We start from the raw sequence: 22,114 nt of genomic DNA, 5'->3' as shown, positions 1-22,114 counted from the left end.
CACAACCCACCAGGGAACTACTCATTTCCTAAGTCCCTTCCTGGCTAAAAGCTGAGACTGCTGGCTCCCTCCAAGTCTCTAGGCTGCTAGTACCTGCACTTCTCACTCTGCTCCCTCCCGACCTAACTTCCCTCCTGACCTAACTTCCCTCCTCTGGCTCCCAGAAACCCCAGACAGGCAGGGCTCCTGTGTGAGCCTCCAGCACTTCCTAGGATGGGCCCAAGGCCAGAAGGCCCAGCACTCACTCCTTTTCCTGGCATCAGGGACCCACTTTGTCTCACCTGCTACCTGTTTCCCATGTCAGCTTTCCAGGTACCCAAGTCTGTATCAGCCTTCTGGCTGGGCCCTCAGGGGACACAATCCTGAATCCAGGAGATTCAGCACAGACCTCGTACCCTCAATCCTGGGTTTCGCTCACTTTGAAGGCTTGTTTCTCCCCTATCAAGGGCCTACTGACCCCTAAGTTTATTAAGTTTTTCTTTTTAAAAAATATTTTTTTTGCCAGAAGTTCATGTTCATAGGGATGAGCCCCAGGTTTAAACAGGCTACTCCCTCCACCTCCACTTACTCCCTCCCCCGCCCCCCGCTCAGCACTGGGACTTCATCATTCCCTTCTCACCTCTGCCCTCCCTTTATGGCCCTTTCCACGCCCTCTCAGAGATCCCCTGGGGATTCTCAGCCCTGAATGGCCTCCTCTACTCCCAGCCAACCCAGCCCTTCCTTTTAGTCACAGTTTGCCTTGGACGTGGTCACCTACTCCAGGCTCTCGCCTGAGCAGACCCCAATGGTCACCCTCAGCTGTCTGCAGCTCTGGACCCCTTGCTGCCCCCCTGAATCCTATGGCATCCAAACCTGGCTCAGAGCTTTCGCGGCTGTTGGAAGTGGTGAAAAGTCCACATCCTTTCCAAGGAACTCTTTTCCTGGAAAGCCCCTGGAGCTTAGCTGGCTCATCCTGTGAAGCCAGCTCTGGCCACTAGGAGCAGGGCCATGAGCTCAGCCTGGAGGGAGCCTGTGGGGCACCCGCACTCTGGAGGGAGGGACAGAACAGGCCACCAGGCACAGGCAGGTGAGGGAGGCAGGGGGATGGGACTGAAGTCACCTGGGCTGGACGGAAGTCAGTGCCCTTGGGTGCTGGCACCCTGCCTTCCCAGCCACCGAGAGATCAGGCTTCTGAGCCTGTTGGCCATTAGGGCCGGACTGTCCCCCATGGGTGCCATTCCACCTGTGGAATCCCCCAGGTGTCACCAGGCAGCATGCAGGTAACAGGCCTGAAGGTCCCCAGCAGCCCAGCTCGACATGCTCAGACATTCTGGGGCCCACATTCAGTGGCACAAACCCCAGGACCCAGTGAGGGAAACAGGATATGCCAGGCCAAGCAGTATGGCTAAATCTATTTACTGTAAGGGTAAAGGGGTGACTGGAAAGGGGTGGGAGGGACATGGCAGGGGCGGAGCCTCTGGACCCCCTTCTCCTGGCTTTGCTGAAGGCAACTGGCTTTCAGATGAGGATAATCTTTACCTCGTGGTTCTTGTCAGCCTGGTAGAAAAACAGAATGCAGGGGATGTTGCCCAAGCTTGGGCGCTCCTGAGGGTTCTGCATCTCACCAAACAGCTGCATGATCTGCTGTGCAGTGGGGTTGTCGCGGGGAGAACCCTCCCCAGCTTCTCCTTGTGCAGGCTCCACGCTGCCGGCAAGGCTTACCTGGCAAAGATGTCTGGAGAGAGGGAGGAGGGCTCTGAGCACACTGCCAGCCTCCCTTGCTCTTGCCTGCCCACCCCGCCTGAGGACACTACTCACCACCCTGCTTGTCGGCAGCCCTGAGCTCCGGGGGACTGGGGCCCCTGGAGCTGGTTCATGAGCAGCTGCCAGGAATCTGCCATGGCCCTCGTTCCTGTCGCCCACAAGCCGCAACACCAGCTCCTGCAGCTCCAGCAGCTTCTCCTGGAGGAAACGGTGTTCAGCTGCCATGCCTGAACCCACACCCATCCTGCAGCCACCCCCCGGGGCAGAGAAGCTCCACGCCCTGCCTTCATCTCCTCCTTGTCCTGGGCTAGCCTGTGGATGTGCTCCTCCTCCTCTCGGTGCTGCTCCTTCAGTGCTGCCCCCTGGCTGAGAGAGGGCGGTGTAGTCTCCTGCGAGAGGACAGGGCTCAGATGCTGGGTTCCCTTCACCCGCTGGGCAGTTCCCCCTGCCGTGCCCTGGCCTCCGCCTCACTGATGGTGTCTGTCTCTCCAGAGAGCTGGATGCAGCGATGTTTCAGCTCCTCCACCCGCTCCTTCAGGTCCACCTTTTCCTGCATCAGCTGCATAAAGCAGCTCTGGAGCCAAAAGAATGGGGTCACATCTCGGCAGCGAACTGCCTCGCTCCCACCCTTCTTGGCCCATGCCAGGAGAGACTCACTCACCTGCAGTTCCTCCATGGCCCCCTGCAGGGCCCGGTGGGTCTCACCACACACAGAATCCATCCCAGTCCCTGGGGCTGGGGCTGCTGCCTCTGGCTGCTTCTGGACCCAGGCCAGCAGGTGAGCCAGGTGCCGGCAGCGCAGCCTTTGCTCCTTCAGCTGCCCACGGAGCCGAGCCTGCTCCCCGTCTGTACCGGCTACAGCTGATGTTAAAAATGCCACCTGCAGGCAAGAGGTGTGCATTCTTCTTGGGGGATACATAGGACCAACAGGGCAGGGAGGTTGAGAGGAGCCCTTCGCTTGGGGCCTCAGAGTGTGCACCTGTTGGTCACAGGTCAAATGGTATCTGAACACTGGCTCCCAGGAAAGGGGTGAGGGTCCAGAGAAATAAGAAAGCAGGAAACCAAAAGTATAAGAGGGTCTGGGAGGGACCACAGAGGGAGGAGGCAAAGTTGGGGCAGGGGGAGTAGGCTCACCATGGACTCCTGGCTTTCCAGGTCCTGCAGGATGCTCGGCATGGGCCAAGGCGCCTCCTCCTCCTTCTCCTTCTCCTCCTTCTTCTTCTTCTTCTTCTTCTCCTTCTCCTTCTCCTTCCCCTCCTCCTCCTCTTCTTCCTCCCCCCTCCCCGCCTTCTCCCCCCGCCCCCCATCCAGTCTACCTCCTATGGCACGTAGCCAGAGGGGTCCTCACGCAACCCAACAAGGGAAGTAGGGTGGGCCCACCTCTGCCTCAACCCTCACTGTCTAACCCTGGGCCAGTCCCTCCCCAGAGGGGAATGAGCAGCTGTAATTTATTTTTATTTTTTTTTGAGAACCAAAGTCTCGCTATGTTGCCCAGGCTCAGTTCCACTACCTCCCAGCAGGGGAGTTCTGACCTGCTTCATTTCTGACTTGGGCCAGTTCACCCATCCTTAGGCATCCTGGTGGCCCCTCTACGCCCAGGAGGTCACCATTTTGATGCCAAACGTAATGCAGAAACCCAGTCGGCATAGTGACCAGCTCTTCTAAACTCCTCAATCCTACCTGCTAACAGTCCCCCCTTCGTCCTGGGCTCCCTCCTCTTCCTCTGAGTGGTCTCCTGCACCTTCCCCAGGGAGAGTCATGAGGCTCAGCTGGGCCTGTAGCTGCTGGTTCTGCTGGCTGGCAGCTTCCAGGTGCTCCTAAGGGGCCAGGAAAGAGAGTTGAAGGCACAGAGGCTGCCAGGTCGTCCCCCTCGGGCCCCACCCTCAGCAACTCCCACACCTGGGTCTCCTGCAACCCTTGGTGGGCCATCTTGGCCATCGCTTTGCCCTAAGCTTCCTGCTGCTGCAGCTGGTCCATGAGCTGGGTCTGCAGCAGTAACTGCCTGTGCAGCGCCTCCATCTCAGAGCTTAGCTGCTGACAGGTGGCCACGTACTGCTGCAGGGGACCTAGGGACTGGTCTCTCTGCTGCTGCAGACTCTGAGCCTCTTGGCTCTCCATCTCTACCTGCAGGAAGACCTGGGCGAGAGGGCAGGTGGTGGCCTGCTTCCAGATTCTGGGCCCATGAATAGGGTACCTAGGGCACTGCAGGGCTCTGTCTCCTGCCCAGGCCTGTGGCCCCTTGCTCCAGGCCTAAGTGACTGCCTAGAGCCCCATGCCTCCTTCCCTGCATGAAATCTCACACTCTTCTTCCCACCACTTAAACTGTAGGCCACAGACTGGTGGAAAAGCAGAAGGAGCCAGTCATCATCTGCTAAGTGTCCGACAAGCCTAGTGCTCTCCACGTATTATCTCATTTAATCCTTGGCACCTCTGCGAAGAAGATGCTAACTTCATTGCAGCTGGAGAGCCCAGAACTTGGTGTCTGCCTCCCATGGCACTGGGAAGGGCGAAGTCAGGTTAGAAAAATCATCCCCACCTCCCCACAGCCATTGGAGCAGGGCTCTGGCTCACAGGTGCCTTCAGAAGTGCCGTTTCACGTGAGGGCTACACTGCCCCATTTGACAGATGGGAAAACGAAGGCCCAAAGGACTAGGGAGGAGGGCTGGCTTCCCAGGTCGGGCCGTGCACCAGCTTTATGAAGCCACTCTGCAGCTCGGCCAGCTGTTCCTTGACCTCACGGGTCTGGGAGAGCGCGCGGCTGACAGCGGTGTGATCTCCATGGGCTGCAGGATTCGTCTGCGTGCCTCCACTTGCTTCCCCCAGAGCTCGGCCACCCACTCCAGCTCCAGCAGCCTCTCCTCCTGCTCCCGGTTCAGGTGACTGAAGCCCTCATTGTCCTGTACCTGGGCTTGGAGCTGTCCTGCCAGACTTTCCAACTCCTCCCTCAGGTGCTCAGCCTCCTCTTGTAGCTGCTGCACCACCTCAGAGGGCCTGCTGGGGATTGCAGGGCTGGGAGTTCAGCTGAGAAAAAAAGCAGACAATAAGGGCCTCTGGATTCTTAAAAAAAAAAATCTTCCTCTTGGTCCACAGCTCCTCTCAGGCTCCACAAACTTGGCCTCCTTGCTAATGATTCCCCACGCCTGGATGGTAGGGGATCTTCCAAGCCACTTACAGATACAGACAACTGTGGGTGGCTGACAATGGGCACTCCTCCCTCTTTGCTGACTGTGAAACTGAGGCTCATGGAGATTACCAGACTTGCCATCTCCTGGCACATACCTCTTTTCCTCTGCCTCAAAGTCCTTCCATCCACCCACCTCCCTGGGGCATTCTAACCCACCCCCCATGGCCCTCTGATGTCAGCCCTCCTCCCAGGTCACCCCAGCCTCGGCTTACTCATCTGTTTTCTCAATTCCACCAAGCTTGTCTCTAGCTCCTGTAACCGATTCATAATACACTCCTCCTCCCTCAGTGAGTGCATCTGCACAAAGCACAGGGGGAAAGGGCCCTGGAGAGGGGGGCTGCTGGCTGGACAGGCTACCGTCTCCCTCTCTGCCCCCTCCTCCACAAAGCCCAGACTCATGACCACCTCTGGCAATACCCCTCCCACTTTACAGATGCCCAGAAAGATCTAAAGTGGGGGCTGAAGGGTCAGGTCTGATTCATCCTCTGCTGCCACGTGGCTCTCTCTCCTTTAAGAATCTCAGCAAATGTATCACTTTCCAGCTGTATTTGTCTACATGCCTCCACTACCTACAAGAATGGGCACAGAAGTTAGGAAGGGCTGTCACTGGTCCTCACCTGCTCCTGGCCACCTGAGGTCATCTTCCTTCCACATCCCTCCCTCTGCAAAGCCTCACGGCCCCAGGTGTGCTTCCAGCTGTGCCTGCTCCTCCATGGCCTGCAGTAACTGCTGGTTAGCATCAAGGGCTTCACACCAGCTTGAAAACTGGATGGTGGACAGTGAGAAGTTCAGCTCTGGGGACCCCGAGCTGTTCCACACAGTGCCCCTTAAAAGGGCTAGGGCTAGGCTCAGTGTACAACTCTGTCAATAAAGATCTCTACTGTCAAGTTACTTTGCTTTAGAAATAAAAACTTAAATAATTTTTAAAAGATCTCAGGCTGGGCATGGTGGCTCATGCCTGTAATGTCAACACTTTGGGAAGCTGAGGCGGGTGGATCACCTGAGCTCAGGAGTTCAAGATCAGACTGGCCAACATGGTGAAACCCCATCTCTACTAAAAATACAAAAATTAGCCAGGTGTGGTGGCGGGCGCCTGTAATCCCAGCTACTCAGGAGGCTGAGACAGGAGAATTGCTTGAACTTGTGAAGTGGAGGTTGCAGTGAGCTGAGATCACACCACTACATTCCAGTCTGGGTGAGAGAGTGAGACTTTGTCTCTAAGAAAAAAAGCCCCAAATTCCATATGCCTGCTCTTAAAGTTATTCCCAAATTACCTCTAACCTTTAAGATATGTCTCACTTTCTCCAAGATAATAAAAGATGTGGGTGAAGGAAAAAAAAAAAAACCCAATCAATCAAATAGGTGAAGAAGCAGACATAAACAGGCAGAAGGGAAATGGCAGCAACATACAGTAAGTCAGAGGCAAAGTATCCCCCAAACCAGAGGAGGCTCAGGGGCATGCACAGCAGGAGAGTGCAAGTCAGAGAGGGGTCTTGGCACTGCCTTACCTTCCACTTGTCCAATGTGGGGAGCGCTACCCCACTGGAAGGGTTAAGGTCAGACACCAGGACATTCAGAATGTCCTGAATCTATAGGAGGTGAAAAGGGTAGAACAAGGGCAGGGGGAGAAGGACAGAAGTGGCTTAGAGAGAGGCAAGAGAGTCAGAGGAGGAGGAAGAGGTGGCTTCAGGGAAACGGAACGCTGAAGAAGAGCAGAGGAGATCAAGACCATGGCCTTCAAAATGGCTGCCTGCTGCCTTGCCAGGGGCAGAAACAAATAGATGGAAAAGTCCCCTGAGCGATGCAGTCACACAGGGTGGAGTCCCCTGACCGATGCTGCTCTGAAGACTCTCATTGGACTCCTTTCCTCAGGCCCAGGATGTGGGGATGAATCTGGCAGAGCACCAGACCTCCACTTCCATTTTAAAAACCAGGCTTTTGAGTAAGGGTTCACTTGAACAAAGGGGACTCCCGCTAAAAAAACAAGTTTGAAACACACTGATCTTATCCAATGTCATCTTACAGAGGAGGTAACTGAGGCCCAGGGGAAGAAGTGACTTTTCTGTGGTCACCCAGCATGCTAGAGGCAAAGATGAGATCAAAAGTTAGATCTTCTCCTAATTTTAGTGCCTGGGGCTCTCCTCACCACATCCTGGGGCCCTTTCGGTGACTCCAAAAGACACAGCCTAATGGCAAGTGGCGGTTCTCATTGGCCTGGCTTCCTCCTGAGACTGGGGATGAGGAAAATGAAACAGCAACTACCATTTCCTGGGTGCCTTGGGTGTTTATAGCAGACCCTGTACTTGGCATTAACATAAAAACAACAATAACAAATCTCATTTAAGCTTCACAAGTGTAAGTCAAACAATTCCATCCCTATTTTATACATGTGAAAAGAGAGGCCCAAAGAGCTCAAGCAATTTGCCCTATATCATATCCCTAGCAGCTAGAGAGGTAGGATTCAAACACAGAATTCTTAACCAGGACCCAACAGTTCTTCCACAGTCTAAACAACTACCCTGTACTGCCCTTGGGCCCCCTGTCCCCAGGAGCCTGGCCAGCCAAGACTCACATCCCCAGGTGAGTGGCAACCACCAGAAGTGGTTGTCTCAGGGTTACTGCCATTTTTAATTTTCTCTTTCGCTCCTGTAGGAACACCAAGGCTGCTCCTCCACTGATAGTTTCTTATCTGTGGAAAAGAAGGGCAGGAATTCTCATGAGAAGTCCCTACAGTCACATCCGACTTTACAGTTTTTACTGAGGCAAAAATTTAAACATAATAATAAGTACTACGTTTATTTACTTCAAGAAAAGTAAAAGCTAAGGCCCAGAATGTGGCAAGGCAAGGGTTAAAAAAAAAAGAACAAGTTTTCCTCTACCTAGCAAGCTCACTTCTAGGACAGTTATAACACTGTCCAAATAGCCAAGGCCAGAGGAATGGGCTCCAGACACCCCACCCCTTCCAGAGCAAGGTTAAAAAAAAAAAACAGATTGTTTTACTGTTACTGTTTTCCCAGGCTTCTTAAGCATTATTATGTTTTACAGATGTCTATATTTAGCCAGTTCTTGTTTTTCTTTCAATGCAGCTACAAGGTCACCAACTATACAAGGTCACAAATTATGTTATGCTATAGATTACACGACCTATGACTGCATAATTAACTGCTTTTGTTTCGCTTCTATAAGGCCGCTTATAAAAACCCCGCTCTGTCTTTGTTCAATGCTCAGCTTTTTAAATATAAATCCACTGAGCCGGTGCATACCTAAAATAAACAACAATCTTCCTGTACTCCATATTGGTCTCTCCATTCCTCAGTTTACCACAACATTTTTGGCAACCATGAAGCGACCGGAGATGGCAGGCTTACTGACTCCTTTGCCTCTGGGGTCTGGAGCCCTGGGCCAGGGGAACCTGTGACCCCAGGTGCCGCCAGAAAATCTTCAGCCTGGAGGGGAAATAAGCTCTCCCCTGACCCGGTGCCCCCTACGCAGCAGCACAACAAGACCTGAAAAGAACTACAGGACAATTTCAGAAACAGAGCACTTCAGGAACCACGGTAAGGTTTTGGGGTCCAAGGCAGGACCTGTCCCATGGGGACAGAAGGGAAGCTTAATTGCCTCCTGGGGTGTGCCAAATAGTCCAACCCAGAGGGGCTGGGGGCAACAGGAGTGGCTCATCAATTCAGATAAAACTCACACCTCAGCTGACACAGGACATGAAAGTAGCTCACTAAGTTGGCTAGAAAACTGAAGATGGGGAGAGTGGCTCAGCACCCCAACTAGAAAACTAGAGGTGGCAAAAGTGGCTCGCCACCCCAACTGCAAAACTAGAGGCAGCAAAAGTGGCTTGCCACCCCAGGTACAAACACGAGAACTGAAAGTATATAAAAGTGTGTAAATGGAGGGGCCTAATTAGGCTTATCAGCCACAAAATAAGAAATCACAAATCTCTTAATGTAAATTGTACACTCCAAGAAAATTATGGGGCCAACTAAGACTAATAACAATCTACATATGACTAATAGGAGCTACCCTACCACTCAAAGCTATAAGAAAAATAAAAAACTCTCCAAAGCCAAGCAGCTTTGGAGTCTGAAAACTCCCAAAATAGGAGGCGGCATAGTCAGCCAAAATGAGAAGAAAAATTACTGTACAGAAGTAAATGTGCAGCACCATAACTGGGAGAAAATGGGGAAAAAAGTCATCAAAACCTACTCCAATAAAATATATATTTAAAAACTTTTTAAAAAGTTTTACAGAAAATTACAAAGTTAAGTTAACCCCCCAAAAGTTAAAAACTCTCCATAAGTTAAAATAACACTCTTTTAGTATTAAATAGCTGACCAAAGGAACTGTAAACTAAAAAACAATTAGGCATAGATTTAAGGTGGTGACAGGGGTGGGAGGACAGCCAGGGTACCCAGACCAAATTCCTTTAAATTGACTCATGGTTAAATATAATGTAAACAAAACAGACATAAATCCAGTCCTGTTTAATGGCTTATTACAAAAAGTCAAAAATAAAAATAAAAACAGCTTCATTCGCAGACACAGAGTTAAAGGAAAAGTCCCAGAAAAAGCAAAAGAAGCTAGTTTATAGGAGCCACCAGAGGGAACAAAAATTCTCCTTCCACATGTCCCAGCCTACCCCCCTTTACCGAGGCCAACAGCTCCAGCTCTCCAGGATCCAGATTCAGGAGCCAGCATGCCCCAAGTCTCACCCCAAATGGAAAGACTGGAGCCTCAAGAAGCTAAGGAAGGAAGTCAAAATAGTCAAGCAGGCCGTCCCAGATCTGGTCGTGCTCAAGCTATACAAATGCCTCACAGGGAGACGCGAAGACCCATCTATTATAATGACCAGGGCCACATCTGGGTAGGGGGGCAACGGACTCTCATCTATCAGCCCTTTTCAACCACTAATCTACTAAACTAACACCACACACCGTCACGGAGAAGCCCCAAGCTCTTATAAATCTCATGCAATCCATCTTTCTGACACATAATCCAACCTGGCCAAATTGCGGGCAGCTTTTCCTAACGTTGTTTAACATTAAAGAGTGCCAGAGAATGACCCAAGCAGCTCTTCGCTGGCTAGAAGCCCATGCACCAGCAGACGCAGTGAATGCTCAAGCATATGCTTAAGGCCGGTTCCCAGAAGCAGACCCCAATTAGGACCCAGCTTCAGCACCTGCAGAGGTACAAAGAGGTCGCTTTTACAGGGGCGAAGAGCTGGTAAAAAGAAAACGATTAATATAAGGAAAACTTCAAAAGTGCTTCAGAGAGCTAACAAGAGCCCAAGTTAGTTTTATAAAAGACTCTGTAAAACATTCTGGCTTTACACCCCATTTGACCCTAAGGCTGCCAAAAATCAGCACGTGGTGAACACAGCATTTGTCAGGCAAGCCCAGGGTAACATCAAGCAGAAGCTGCAGACATGAAAGCCACCCAACTTATAAAAGTGGCCACCAAGGTATATGTTAACTGTAACAAGAGAACAAAATGGGAAAGAGCAAAAGCAACAAGCTAGGCACTCCAAGGGTTAAGTCCCTCTCCCTAGCCCAATTCTGTCTAGAAAAAGAGGGGGCAGGAACCGGCGCCAGGAGAAGAGCAAAGAAAAGAAAAAAATAAAAGTAAGTGTAAAAAAGGAAAGGAAAGGCCCAGGGCGCGGTGGCTCACGCTTGTAATCCCAGCACTTTGGGAGGCCGAGGCGGGCGGATCACGAGGTCAGGAGATAGAGACCACGGTGAAACCCCATCTCTACTAAAAATACAAAAAAAATAATAATAATAGCCGGGCGTGGTGGCGGGCGCCTGTAGTCCCAGCTACTCGGGGAGGCTGAGGCAGGAGAATGGCGTGAACCCGGGAGGCGGAGCTTGCAGTGAGCCGAGATCGCGCCACTGCAGTCCGGCGTGGGTGAAAGAGCGAGACTCCGTCTCAAAAAAAAAAAAAAAAAAAAAGAAAAAAAATAGAAAAAATAGACAGCAGTGTGTGGGGGCAATGCCTGTGCTGTTGTCCAGCCCCACCAGCCAGCCGCAGGAGCAGAAGAACTCAAAAAGAAAAAAAAAAATGTAAATTAAAGACTTAAGAAAAAGACCAATCTGTTGGCACCAGCTCTTATAAAAAGAGAAATTAACAATGTGAGAGGACATGGACATGGGCATAGACATGACAGAGGTCAAGTTAAACAAGGATTTGAGAGCTGGACAAGGTTAAAAAAAAGATCAATGTGTGAGATGCAAAAAAAAGGACACTAAAAAAATAAATGTCCAGAAGGTAATAAAGAGAATAGTAAAGGCTGTGGTATAAAAAAGTCACCAGCTAAAAGGTGTCACACCCTAAAAAAACACCAATACTGATCTAATCGGGGCTGGCAGGGGCTAAAAAATATAGACTAGAGACAGACTGAGCACCTTCTCATTAGGCTTCCAGAAGCCCATAGTCACATTAAAAGCTAAAGGCAGCAGGATTCTGCCATATCTGGATTCCAATATCTCACTAATGGCTAAGTTGAAGAATGGCTAATATGAAGTTACAAAGTGGGGGAAACCCCTCCTCTGAGACACTAAACAGGAGAAAGAGCCATGCTTTACGGAAACTTGCTTATAAACTTCATAAAATTGCCCCATGCCGGAGGCTATCAGTACATGCTAGTGCTTATTTGCACCTTTTCAGGGTGGGTTGAGGCTTTCCCCAACAGGACAAAAAAAGCACAAGAAGTGACTGAAGTACTGCTAAAAGACATTATCCCCAAGTTTGAACTCCCTCTAACTTTAAAGTCAGACAATGGGCCGGCATTTATAGCTAAAATAGTGTAAAATTTAACAAAACTGTTAAAAATAAAATAGAAGTTACACACAGCCTATCGGCCACAAAGTTCAGGAAAAGTGGAACAAATGAACCGGACACTCAAGCAGCTACTAAAAAATTATTGCTAGGAAATTGATCTATAATAATACCAGGTTTTACCTGTGATCCTCCTCCGAGTCAGGTACACCCCCGCCAAACAAACTGGGTATCTGCCCTATAAAATTTGTTTCGGTTGGCCACCCCCAATCATAAATCAAATTTAAGGTAATCTCTAAGAACTAGAGGAATTAACTTTCAAAAAAAAAAAATGCAGGCTTTAAAAATAGCCACGCAAGAGGTCCATGACTGGGTATGGAAAAAAATGCCTACAAGTCTAACAGACCCAGTACACCCCTTTAAACCTAGTAACTCTGTTTAAGTTAAAAAGTAAAACCCAACTTCTCTAAGACCCATGTGGGATGGGCCCCATACAGTAATCTTGTCCACTCCCACTGCTGTTAAAGTTACAGGAATCATGCCTTGAATCCATCAGAGGCAGCTAAAATCGGCAGCTCAGGACAAGTAAACCAGCCAGTGGGACCCAGATCGTTCAACCCAGCTAATCCTGAGACGAGACCAAGCTGCTGCTGAGGACCACAGCCCTGCTCTGGTCACTCCGGAGGCTGACCAGTCTACACACGGCTGAAGCTTGAGGAAACAAGCCCTGCTCTAATCACACACCGGAAGCTGACTAGTCTACACACGGCCAAAGCTTGAGGACTCGTCAAGCAAGTAAATGTAATTAAAAATCTTAAAACTAATTGTTTTCCTGTAATACTATTTTCCTATTGTTCTGTCGCTGTGCTCAACCTCCTCCCCCAAGTAAAGACCTCCTTTGTCCTTACTAAATATAAGTATGCTGTACATTGTTTTGCTGCTGTTACCCCCCTTAACCATACTAAAAAAAACACCTATAGAAGGGTGTCCCCACTGTACATATACTACTTGGTCAGGGAACAATATAACTAAAACTCTATTATACTATACGTATTATAAGTGTACAGGGACTCGCTTAGAAACTTGTACTTACAATCAGACCACCTATTCAATTAATAACCCAGGAAATGGCCAGCCTTATATATGCTATAACCTTAAGTCTTTACCTGGGACTTGGTTTAAAATTCATACCAAGTCAAAGGAACGAAGTCTTATAAGTCAAACCCAAGCCTCTCTTCCCCGGTGGCGGAGGGCTATATCCATATACTTTAATATTTGTCAGTTAACATCCATGAACCCAACCTATCTCACAGTCTCTGGTCCTGCAGGCTACTATACAAACTGCCAGTACAAAATTATATATACACCCCCTGTTTGTCCCTCCAAGGCCCTAGCAATAGTTTGCTGGAACTGCACAACGCAGTTCACTGACGGGTCATCACCGAGGCCAAAGCCAATCTTGCTCATCAAAATACCAGCAAAACCGAATTGTAAGACAAGCACTTACAATCCTATAAATCTTACTATCTTAAAGCCAGATCTACCTATACGGACTACAGGTTACTCTATGACATTACAAAGCTACAGTCAAAAAGCTAAAATAGCTTTATATATTATAAAGAGGACTCAAACCAAGCAGTCAGCCCAGCAGCAATTCCAAGTCTTTAAGTCATTCTTTGAACATGTAAACCAGAAGTTACCAGAGCCTCCTCCTTTAATCAAAAACCTATTTGCTCAGCTGGCTGAAAACATTGCCGGCAGCCTAGGCATTTCCTCATGTTATGTTTGTAAAGGGACTAACATGGGAAACCAATGGCCTTGGGAAGCAAAAGAGTTAATGCCTCAAGATAACTTTAACTGAGTCTTTCCCCAAACTGATGCCCACAAGTTCAAGCGTCTGGCTCTTAAAAACTTCTATTATTAAGATTCTATGTTGCTCATTGGGGAAAAGTTTTTACAGACCCGGTAGGAGAATTAACCTGCTTAAAACAGCAGTATTATAATAAAACATTAAACAAAACTTTGTAGCGGGGCAGAGATAACTACAAAACACGCCATCCAAATCCATTCTCCTGCTTCTCTTCTCTAAACCACACTTAATATCCAAATACTTAGCAAGTATCTGGAAGTGTTTGCAAGTATTTGGAAGCTCCAAATACTTGGCAAGCACCCCCTGGTCTTTATTAGATCTGTGGGCCATGGGCATATCAACAGTTGCCAGCTAAATGAACAGTGGCCTGTGTGCTTGGAACAATTAGACCGTCTTTCTTCCTACTCCCACTGCAACAGAGAGAAACTTTAGGGTATCTTATCTATAATAAAGTTGAAAAAATACAGATATAAAAAGAAATATAAAAATTAAAAATTAAAAAGGCACAAATTGGCATCCTAAAAAAATAATTCAATACTATAGGCCAGCTACCTGGGCACAAAATAAGTCATAGGGATACCGCAGTCCTATTTACATGCTTAACCACATTATAAGGTTGCAGTCAGTACTTAAAATCATCACTAATAAGACAGCAAATGCATTAAGTTTACTAGCCCAGCAAACCACAAAAATAAAAAACGCTATCAGAACAGATTAACTTTAGACTACCTCCTAGCCCACGAAGGAGTATGTAAAAAATTCAGTCTAACTAATTGTTGCCTGAAAATCAAAAACAATAAAAAAGCAATTATAAAAATAACTACAAAAATAAAAAAATTAGCCCACGTTCGAGTTCAAACTTGGAAAGAGCAGTCTCCAGATTCTCTCCCTGGAGGCTAGTTTTCATTTTTTGGAGGGTTCAAAACTTTAATAGGAGTAGTTTTAGCCATACTAAAATGTTTCCTAATACTCCCTTGTCTCTTACCTCTCCTTGTTAGAAGTATTCAATCAACTATAGAGGCAATAGTAGCTAGACAAATTAACACTCAGCTAATAGCTCTGCGTAAGTATCAATCTTTGTGTTAAAAAAAAAAACTTGCCTCTTCAGGCAAAACTAAGTAATAGCAATGCTTTCTACTAAACTTCTTTCATAAAAATCATCAAACGGGGGAAACTGAGGCAAAAATTTAAAAATAATAATAAGTACTACATTTATTCACTCCAAGAAAAGTAAAAGCTAAGGTCCAGAATGTATCAAGGCAGGGGTTTAAAAAAAACAAAGAAAAGAACAAGTTTTCCTCTACCTAGCAAGCTCATTTCAAGCACAGTTATAAAATAACGCTGTCTAAATAGTCAAGGCCAAAGGAATGGGCTGCAGACACCCCATTCCTTCCAGAGCAAGGTTAAAAAAAAAAAAAAGATTCTTTTACTGTTACCCTTTTCCCATGCGTCCTCATGGCAGAAGGCAGCCTTTCTGTTACATCTAGGAACTGAACAGAAAGAGGACAGCCCAAGCCTCATTTCAGAGAGAAGTCTGGTATACTCTTAGAAATCTATGAGACGGTCATCCCTAAGTCCATTAATTTTTTTCTCTCTGAAGAGAATCAAGGGAAACTGATGCTTCAGAAAGATGCCTCATATTACCCTGTGGCACTCAAAGTCCCCCAGGTTGAGATATGAGGAAGTTTCAAGCTCTGTCAAGTTCAGTTTCCCAAGATCTGTTTCATGGTAAATAAGCAAATCTCACTCCAGGCAGGGTCTGGGCTGTTGAGGGGAGGGGCTGACTGACAAGACTTTGATGGCGGGAGCCCAGTGGCACCTGGGGGCCCAGCCCAGTAAGCCTCGGGAGTGGCATGAGCTCTGGCTGCAGTCCTGCCATCAGAGGGGTTCTGGGGCTGGGGGCGGGGGGCCACCACCTGGCGCTAGTACCTTTTTCTTTGCAGCCGCCAATTTTCTCTGTAGGGTTTCTTACGACATTGCAGGGCGGGAAGGAATGTGGCGTTGGGGCCACATCAGCTAGATTGAGGTTTACCACTGGGGAACAAGTCCTGTGGGCCACCGCGCAGCTGTGCGACTGACCAAGAGGAGGCGTAACCAGGGCCTACTACAGCGCAGAATAGGAGGCGTGGCCGCCATCCTCCAAGCCCATTGGTTGATGAGAAAGATGACAGAAAGGAGGCGTGGCCAGGCAGCAGCGTGTCCAGGTGGGTGTGAGGCGTCACAAGGAAAGCTGAGCAGGCAATTGCTGCCCCGCCCACTCTGGGAAGAGGGCCGGGGCCACGGGCTCCAGGGAGAGGGAAGGGGCGGGGCTGCCGGCTCCAGGGGGGACGGGCTTTCCCTGGGTGGGCAATTGGGCGGGACGGGCTTTCCCTGGGTGGGCGCAGCAGCTTCCTGGGCCGCCCTCACGCTCTGGGTCAGAGTTCCTTTACAGGCGGACCTGAGAGGCAACTCACCGACTCCTTCCCTGGACCCTCCTGCTCCACTGAACCCCCTGACCTGGGAGCCGCGGAACCTAGGGCTCAGGAGGTGGGTGAGGAACGGACTCCACAGTTTCTTTCCTGACTCCTCACAGCCCTGCCCCAGACCTTCCCTTCCCAGAAATCACCTCCAAGGACCCCTAGCCAATGTTCCAGACGCCTACCTCTCGGAACGCCCCATTCCTAGAGGGTACCTACCCTGATTCCGGGAGCACATCTGCCCCCCTTTCCAGCTGAATCCAGTCCCGGGCTCTCTTGCTTCCCAGCTCCTCCTCCTCCCGCACCCCACAACACCCCTTTCCTCTCAGAGCGGCCATGGGTCCCATCAGGCTTTCCCCTCGGCTCCTCTGCAGATGAACCAGGACCTACCCGAAGGTACCAAGTGAACTTCAAGGTAAAGTCCAATTCTCAGATGCTGGATGTCTTCCAAAAATGAAGCAAATTGGTAACTTAGTAGCTGAGTCAACTATTCCTGTTAGATGGTCAACACTGTTTTTTTATTTTAGTATTTTTAAGTGGCAACTCTAGTGTGTGAGAAAATGAATGTGACAGCTGAATTTGTAGAAAGCTGCTTTGACTCTTGGGCTCCTTCATAAGCCCTCGAACTAAATAAAAGTCTAGTGAATACAGGGAAACTCCCTTCTTTTTCTCCATATTTACCCCTCACCTCAACCATAATTTCACAGGTTCCTTTTTCCACATTTAAGGTGGTTGATAATAAAGTGGGAATGTACGGGATTCTCTTTAATCCTGAATTAGCAATCCAAAAATTAGAATTTGTTGCATTTCTAGAACTAAGGTCAGGGTTCCTGAGCAGGTACTCAAGCAGACATAAAGACAAAACTTCCATTTTATTTCAGAAGAGCCTCCATAATCCCATGCGTTAATTCCCATCATAAATCATCTCATCTCATCTATCTATCTATCTTTCATCTATCTATCTGTCATCTGTTATCCATCTATCATATATTGATAATTCATCTATCATTCATCTGTCTGTAATCCATCTATTTATCATCTATGTATCATATATCGATCATCTATCATCTATCATAATTGATCATCCATCCATCTGTCATCTATCATTCATCTATCATCTATCATTCATCTATCATCCATCTACCATTCATCTATCGCCTGTCATCTATCATATATCAATCATCCATCTATCATCTATTTTTCATCTATTGATCATCTATCATTCATCTATTTATCATCTATCATATATTGATCATTCATCTATCTATCATGTATCAATCATTCATCTATCATTTATCTATCTATACCTATCATCTGTCATTCATCTATCATCTATCATATATTGATCATTCATCTATCACCTACCTATATATCATCTATCAATTTATTATCTGTCTCTCTCTCTGTCTCTCTCTCTCTCTCTTCTATTAGTACTGTTTCTTTGGAGAACCCCTAGTACATATACTCTTTTTCCTGGCTCTTTGAGTATAAGGTGATTTGCTAGGGTTAAGAATGTAGCCTCCTGGTAGGTTGCAGTGAGTTGAGATCACACCACTGCACTCCAGCATGGGTGAAAGAGCGAGACTTCATCAAAAAAACAAAAAAGAATGTAGCCTCCTGTAACCACTAGCTCATTCCTTATTTAAATGGGTCCCCCCCACCCTCCCAGAGCACCACACTTTTTGTCAATTGATCATTTGTCTTGATATACTTGACAAATCTCATTGTCATGCATGAAACACCTCCATAGCCAATAGTATGTGTATTAAAAATAACTCTTCTTCCCCTTCCACTCAAAAGAGAAGAATTCTAATATAATGGTTATATATAAGGAACATTTTAAATCTGAGTTTACTTTTTAAATTATATTAAAACATTCACAACGTGCAACACTTTATTTTTTATAACAGATTGTTTGTGAGGCACCCTTACCCCAAAATAGGACAGTCCATTGTGTCCTGTCTAACCCAAAGATTAAAATGAGAGAAATATACTTCAGCAAAAAGAACCATAGTCAAGGAATGCTGTTTGTCAGGAAGATATAAGTTCATATTAGGAAGTTTTTTTCTGATTATTTTACTCTGGGGTGTAAAAACTCCTCAACCAAAATCGGTCTGTACTGGAATACAGTCTGTCATGTTTAAGTAGCAGCTGAGCCAGGACTATATTCTTCGCTACATCAAGGAGGATGAAGGAGCTCCAGAAATACTTTTGAAGCAGGAATTTAAAGTGTGGATAGGATGGCTACCATTTAAGTGATATTTAAGTTTCTCCCTTATGAGGCTTGCAAGGGCCTTTGGAATCTGACCTCTACATCCTTCCTTTCCAACATCATTTCTCATCATTTCCCCTCTCCCCTCCTCTAACAACCTCCATTCATCCACATCATGCACTTCAGCTATTCTGAACTTCCCTCCTGAAACCAGCCACTCACAGAGCAACACTTTTCAAATCCTGGCTCTACCTGTGTAACCTGAGGCAGGTTTCCAAATTCTGTGTGTCCCAGTTTCCTCATCCTCATTCCTAAATTTGGAAAAATAACACTCAAGTCATAGGGTCATTGTAAAGATCAAATGAGATTACAACTACTCATGTGAAATTCTTAGCATAGTCCCTTTCATTTAGGATATGCCCCCAAAATACTGGTGGTTGTTAACAGTGTTGATGTGTCTGCTCATAACACTCATTCCCCTCCTCACCTCCTTTTGTATACTTAGTTCCTATGCATCTTTCAAACATCAGCTTAAATAGGAAAACTTTTCCCAAATAACCCCTCCCTACCTGGGTGAATATTCCTCCAGTTTGTATGACCGTAATCCCTGCACATCCCGTATCAAAGGACTTAACGTCATTTGCTGTTATCTCTTGTATGTTGTTCATATTTTTTCATTATATTGAAAGCTCCTTGAAGACAAGTGCTACATGTATTGGGATCCCCATTTCATCTCTATCCCCTACATATTATGCCCTCTATGTTTGTTGAAAAAAAATGAATGGATAAAACTCAGCTGGGAAGGGAAAGTTACTTTGGCTTTCATTTAGATTTTGGGTTTTTTGCTTTATTTTCAACATAGTCATGAGCTCTTCTGCTAAAAGATAAAATCTAGACACATTAAATTTCACAGAGTTTAATTAAGCAAAGAACAATTCACTAATGGCACAGTCCCTGAAACAGAATAGATTCAGAGAGAGTCCAGCACTAGATGGTCAAAGATTTATGGACAGAAAAAAGGAAAATATGCAGAAAACGGAAGTGAAGTACAGAAACAGTAGGATTGCTTCCAGCTTGGCATTTGCCTTACTTAAACACAGTTTTCAAAGTTGGCTGCCTTGGATTGGCTGAAACTCAGTGATTGGTACAAGAGTAGGTGACAGCCTGTTTACACATCTAATTAACTTACATTGCACTATGTACAAAGAAACCTTTAGGCTGAACTTAAAATTGTAAAATTGTTTAGCTGTGGGCTAAACTTAATGTCACATTTCTAGATCGTGTTCAGTTAGCTAACCATAGGCGTCACTTCTCTTCTACCCCCCAAAACCGCTAATGCTGCTGCAAAAGAGAACTTCCAGCAGCTGTTTACCTGGGAACAAGCTGAAAAATTATTTGAAATGGAAGCCACTAGAATTGTAAACACTTCTGTCATCTTTCTCCTTTGTGTGCCTCTGCAGATAAGGCTACTCCAGTGCCCCCAAATTTGGACCTTAGGCTCTGCAGTTTCCTATTATAACCAATTTGCTATTATTTGAAAAAAGAAAGAAAGTTAGAAAATATTGACAGTATTACATAACATAAATTCTTTGTTTAAATTTGTCATATTTAATTTTTGAAAGCTAAATAACTAAAATCTCATTTCTACTAAATTATTCTTTTTTTCATCCTAAGGCTAAATGTGAGATCTAACATTTTAAAAAATTTTGTGTTTTTCTTTCAAAACACATGACAAAGCACAAAAGCATTTTTATCAGGATTAAAGTAATTTATGGAAATTCTAACTCTAGAACTATGTAAGTGATTATCTAGTTATATTACAACATTATGTTGTTTTACTATCCATCAAGATTGTGTGTTAAGTGCTTTCCTTGTCTCTATCATAAAGTTACTCACATACATAGTAAGCAATTATAGGTATAATGCTTACAACTGTAATGATGAATAATAAATAATGACATTTGTTAAACCCTAGATATTCATTTATTTATTCAGGCAATATTTATTACATATCAGATACTGTGCTAAGCAGTGAGTATATCATGATGAACAAAGAAATGGGACTGGACTCTTGGAACAAGATGAAAGCATTACAGGAATAAGCCTAAAACACATTTATATATTTATAATTATAAATCACAATAAAACCTACAAAGAAAAAAAAGACACTAAAAGAGATCATAGCAGAGGGAATCTAATTTAGATTGGAATGCTAGGAAAGTCTTTCCAAGGATATGATATTGTAAATTAAGCTAAAAAGAATGAAAACCAATTCTACACAAACTATTCCAGAAAATAAAAGAGGAGGGAAACAGTGTGTGAAAATCATTCAGTAAGGCCAGCACTCTACTGACACCCAAACCAGACAAAGATACTACAAGAAAGAAAGCAAGGAAAGGAAACTCCCAATAATATTCCTCATAAAATAGGAGACATAGTATCGAAATTGATGTGAAAATCCTCAAGAAAATGTGATCAAGTTGAATTCAGGAATAAAAAGAAGATAACATGCTATGATTAAATATATCAGGAAATGTAAATCCGGTTGAACATTTTAAAATCAACAGATGTAATTTACCATATTAACAAATGAAAGCAGAAAACCATATAATCATCTCACAAGATGTAGAAAAAATGTTTGACAAAATTTAATATCCACTCATGATAAAATCTCTCAGCATAGAGGGATAGTGGAGAACTTCCTCAACTTGATAGTGAGCATCTGTGAAATACTTCCAGCTAACTTCTCAGTTAGTAAGGAAAGACTGAATGCTTTCCCTCTGAATGTGAGAACAAAGCAAGGATGTCCTCTCTCACCACTTATATTCAAGATTTTGCTCGAGGTCCTTGTCAGTGCAGTAAAAGGAAAAAAATACAATAAAGGCATCCAGATTGGAATAAATTGAATAAAACCAAAATTGTTTTTATTTTTAGTTAGCATGATTGCTTGTGGAGAAAAATCTCAAAGAACTTAACAAAAACTTAGTAGAACTAATAAGCAATACTATCAAGAGTGAAAGAAACAAGGTCAAGTTTATTTTGTATACTGTATTTCTGTATTTCTATTTTATTTCTGTATGGCAGCAATGAACAGTTGGAAATTAAAATTTTAAAACAGCATCAAAAACATAAAATGCTTAGCTATAAATCTAACAAAACATATCCAGATTCTGTGCCAAAAACTGTAAATCTCTATTTAAAAAATCAAAGAACAGCTGAATAGAGAGCTACATCATGTCTATTGTTGGAAAATTCAATAGAATTAAGATACAAATTTCCTCAAAGTGATCTGGATGCAACACAATTCCATTCAAATCCAAGCAGACATTTTCTTTTGAAATCCACAAGCTGTTTCTAAATTCACATGAAAATTCATAAGAATAAAAAAGCCAAAATAATTCTGAAAGAACAAATTTAGAAGACTCCTACTATCTGATTCAGGATTTATTAGAGTGTAATTCTGGTGAAAAGACAGACATGTAGGTTAATGGAATAGAATAAATACTAGAAATACAGTAACTATACATAGGCAATTAATTTCACAAAAATGCAAAATGCAATTCAATAGAGAAAGTATAGGTTTTTAACAAATGGTGCTGGAACAATTAGACATCTGTATGTAAAAAAAAGAGTTTTAATTCATATCTTGTATCATATACCAAAACTAAAATAGATCGTATTCATAAATATAAAACTATAAAACACATAGAAGAGAACCTACAATAAAAATCTTTGTGACCTTAACTTAGACAAAAATTTCTGGGACATGACACCAAAAATATGATCCATAAAATTATGATGAATTAGACATTGTCATAATTTAAAATTTTTTCTCCAAAATATACTGTTAGAATAAAAACACAAAC

The 22,114-nt window shown here is 45.3% G+C and overlaps 2 protein-coding genes across 2 annotated transcripts; one reads left to right on the top strand and one right to left on the bottom strand.

The window, feature by feature from the left end:
• Positions 1-1,497: 1,497 nt before the first annotated feature.
• On the bottom strand, positions 1,498-15,557 carry LOC105737543 (golgin subfamily A member 2). The gene is given in 16 exon segments (XM_030804378.1): positions 1,498-1,715; positions 1,800-1,941; positions 2,028-2,129; positions 2,210-2,317; positions 2,405-2,623; positions 2,878-2,952; positions 3,453-3,560; positions 3,643-3,879; positions 4,432-4,520; positions 4,523-4,764; positions 5,124-5,231; positions 5,396-5,498; positions 5,605-5,788; positions 6,436-6,516; positions 7,500-7,616; positions 15,510-15,557. Coding segments are annotated over 16 exon segments (2,181 nt in total).
• A 16-nt stretch (positions 15,558-15,573) lies between these two features.
• On the top strand, positions 15,574-16,683 carry LOC101179566. Its single transcript, XM_030804364.1, has 3 exons — positions 15,574-15,580; positions 15,796-16,106; positions 16,411-16,683. Exons 1-3 carry the CDS (start codon positions 15,574-15,576, stop codon positions 16,441-16,443), a joined length of 351 nt encoding a protein of 116 aa, XP_030660224.1. The 3' UTR covers positions 16,444-16,683.
• Positions 16,684-22,114: the final 5,431 nt, after the last annotated feature.

This window comes from Nomascus leucogenys, chromosome 3 (assembly GCF_006542625.1).
Source record: "Nomascus leucogenys isolate Asia chromosome 3, Asia_NLE_v1, whole genome shotgun sequence".
Taxonomy (NCBI): Eukaryota; Metazoa; Chordata; class Mammalia; order Primates; family Hylobatidae; genus Nomascus; species Nomascus leucogenys.
This window is presented reverse-complemented; position numbering and strand designations above follow the sequence as displayed.

Bases quoted from the DNA above. Each gene is read 5' to 3' on its own strand.
- LOC101179566 (XM_030804364.1), top strand. The intron at 16,107-16,410 runs GTGGGTGAGGAA...GCTCCTCTGCAG, and splicing joins CGGAACCTAGGGCTCAGGAG to ATGAACCAGGACCTACCCGA.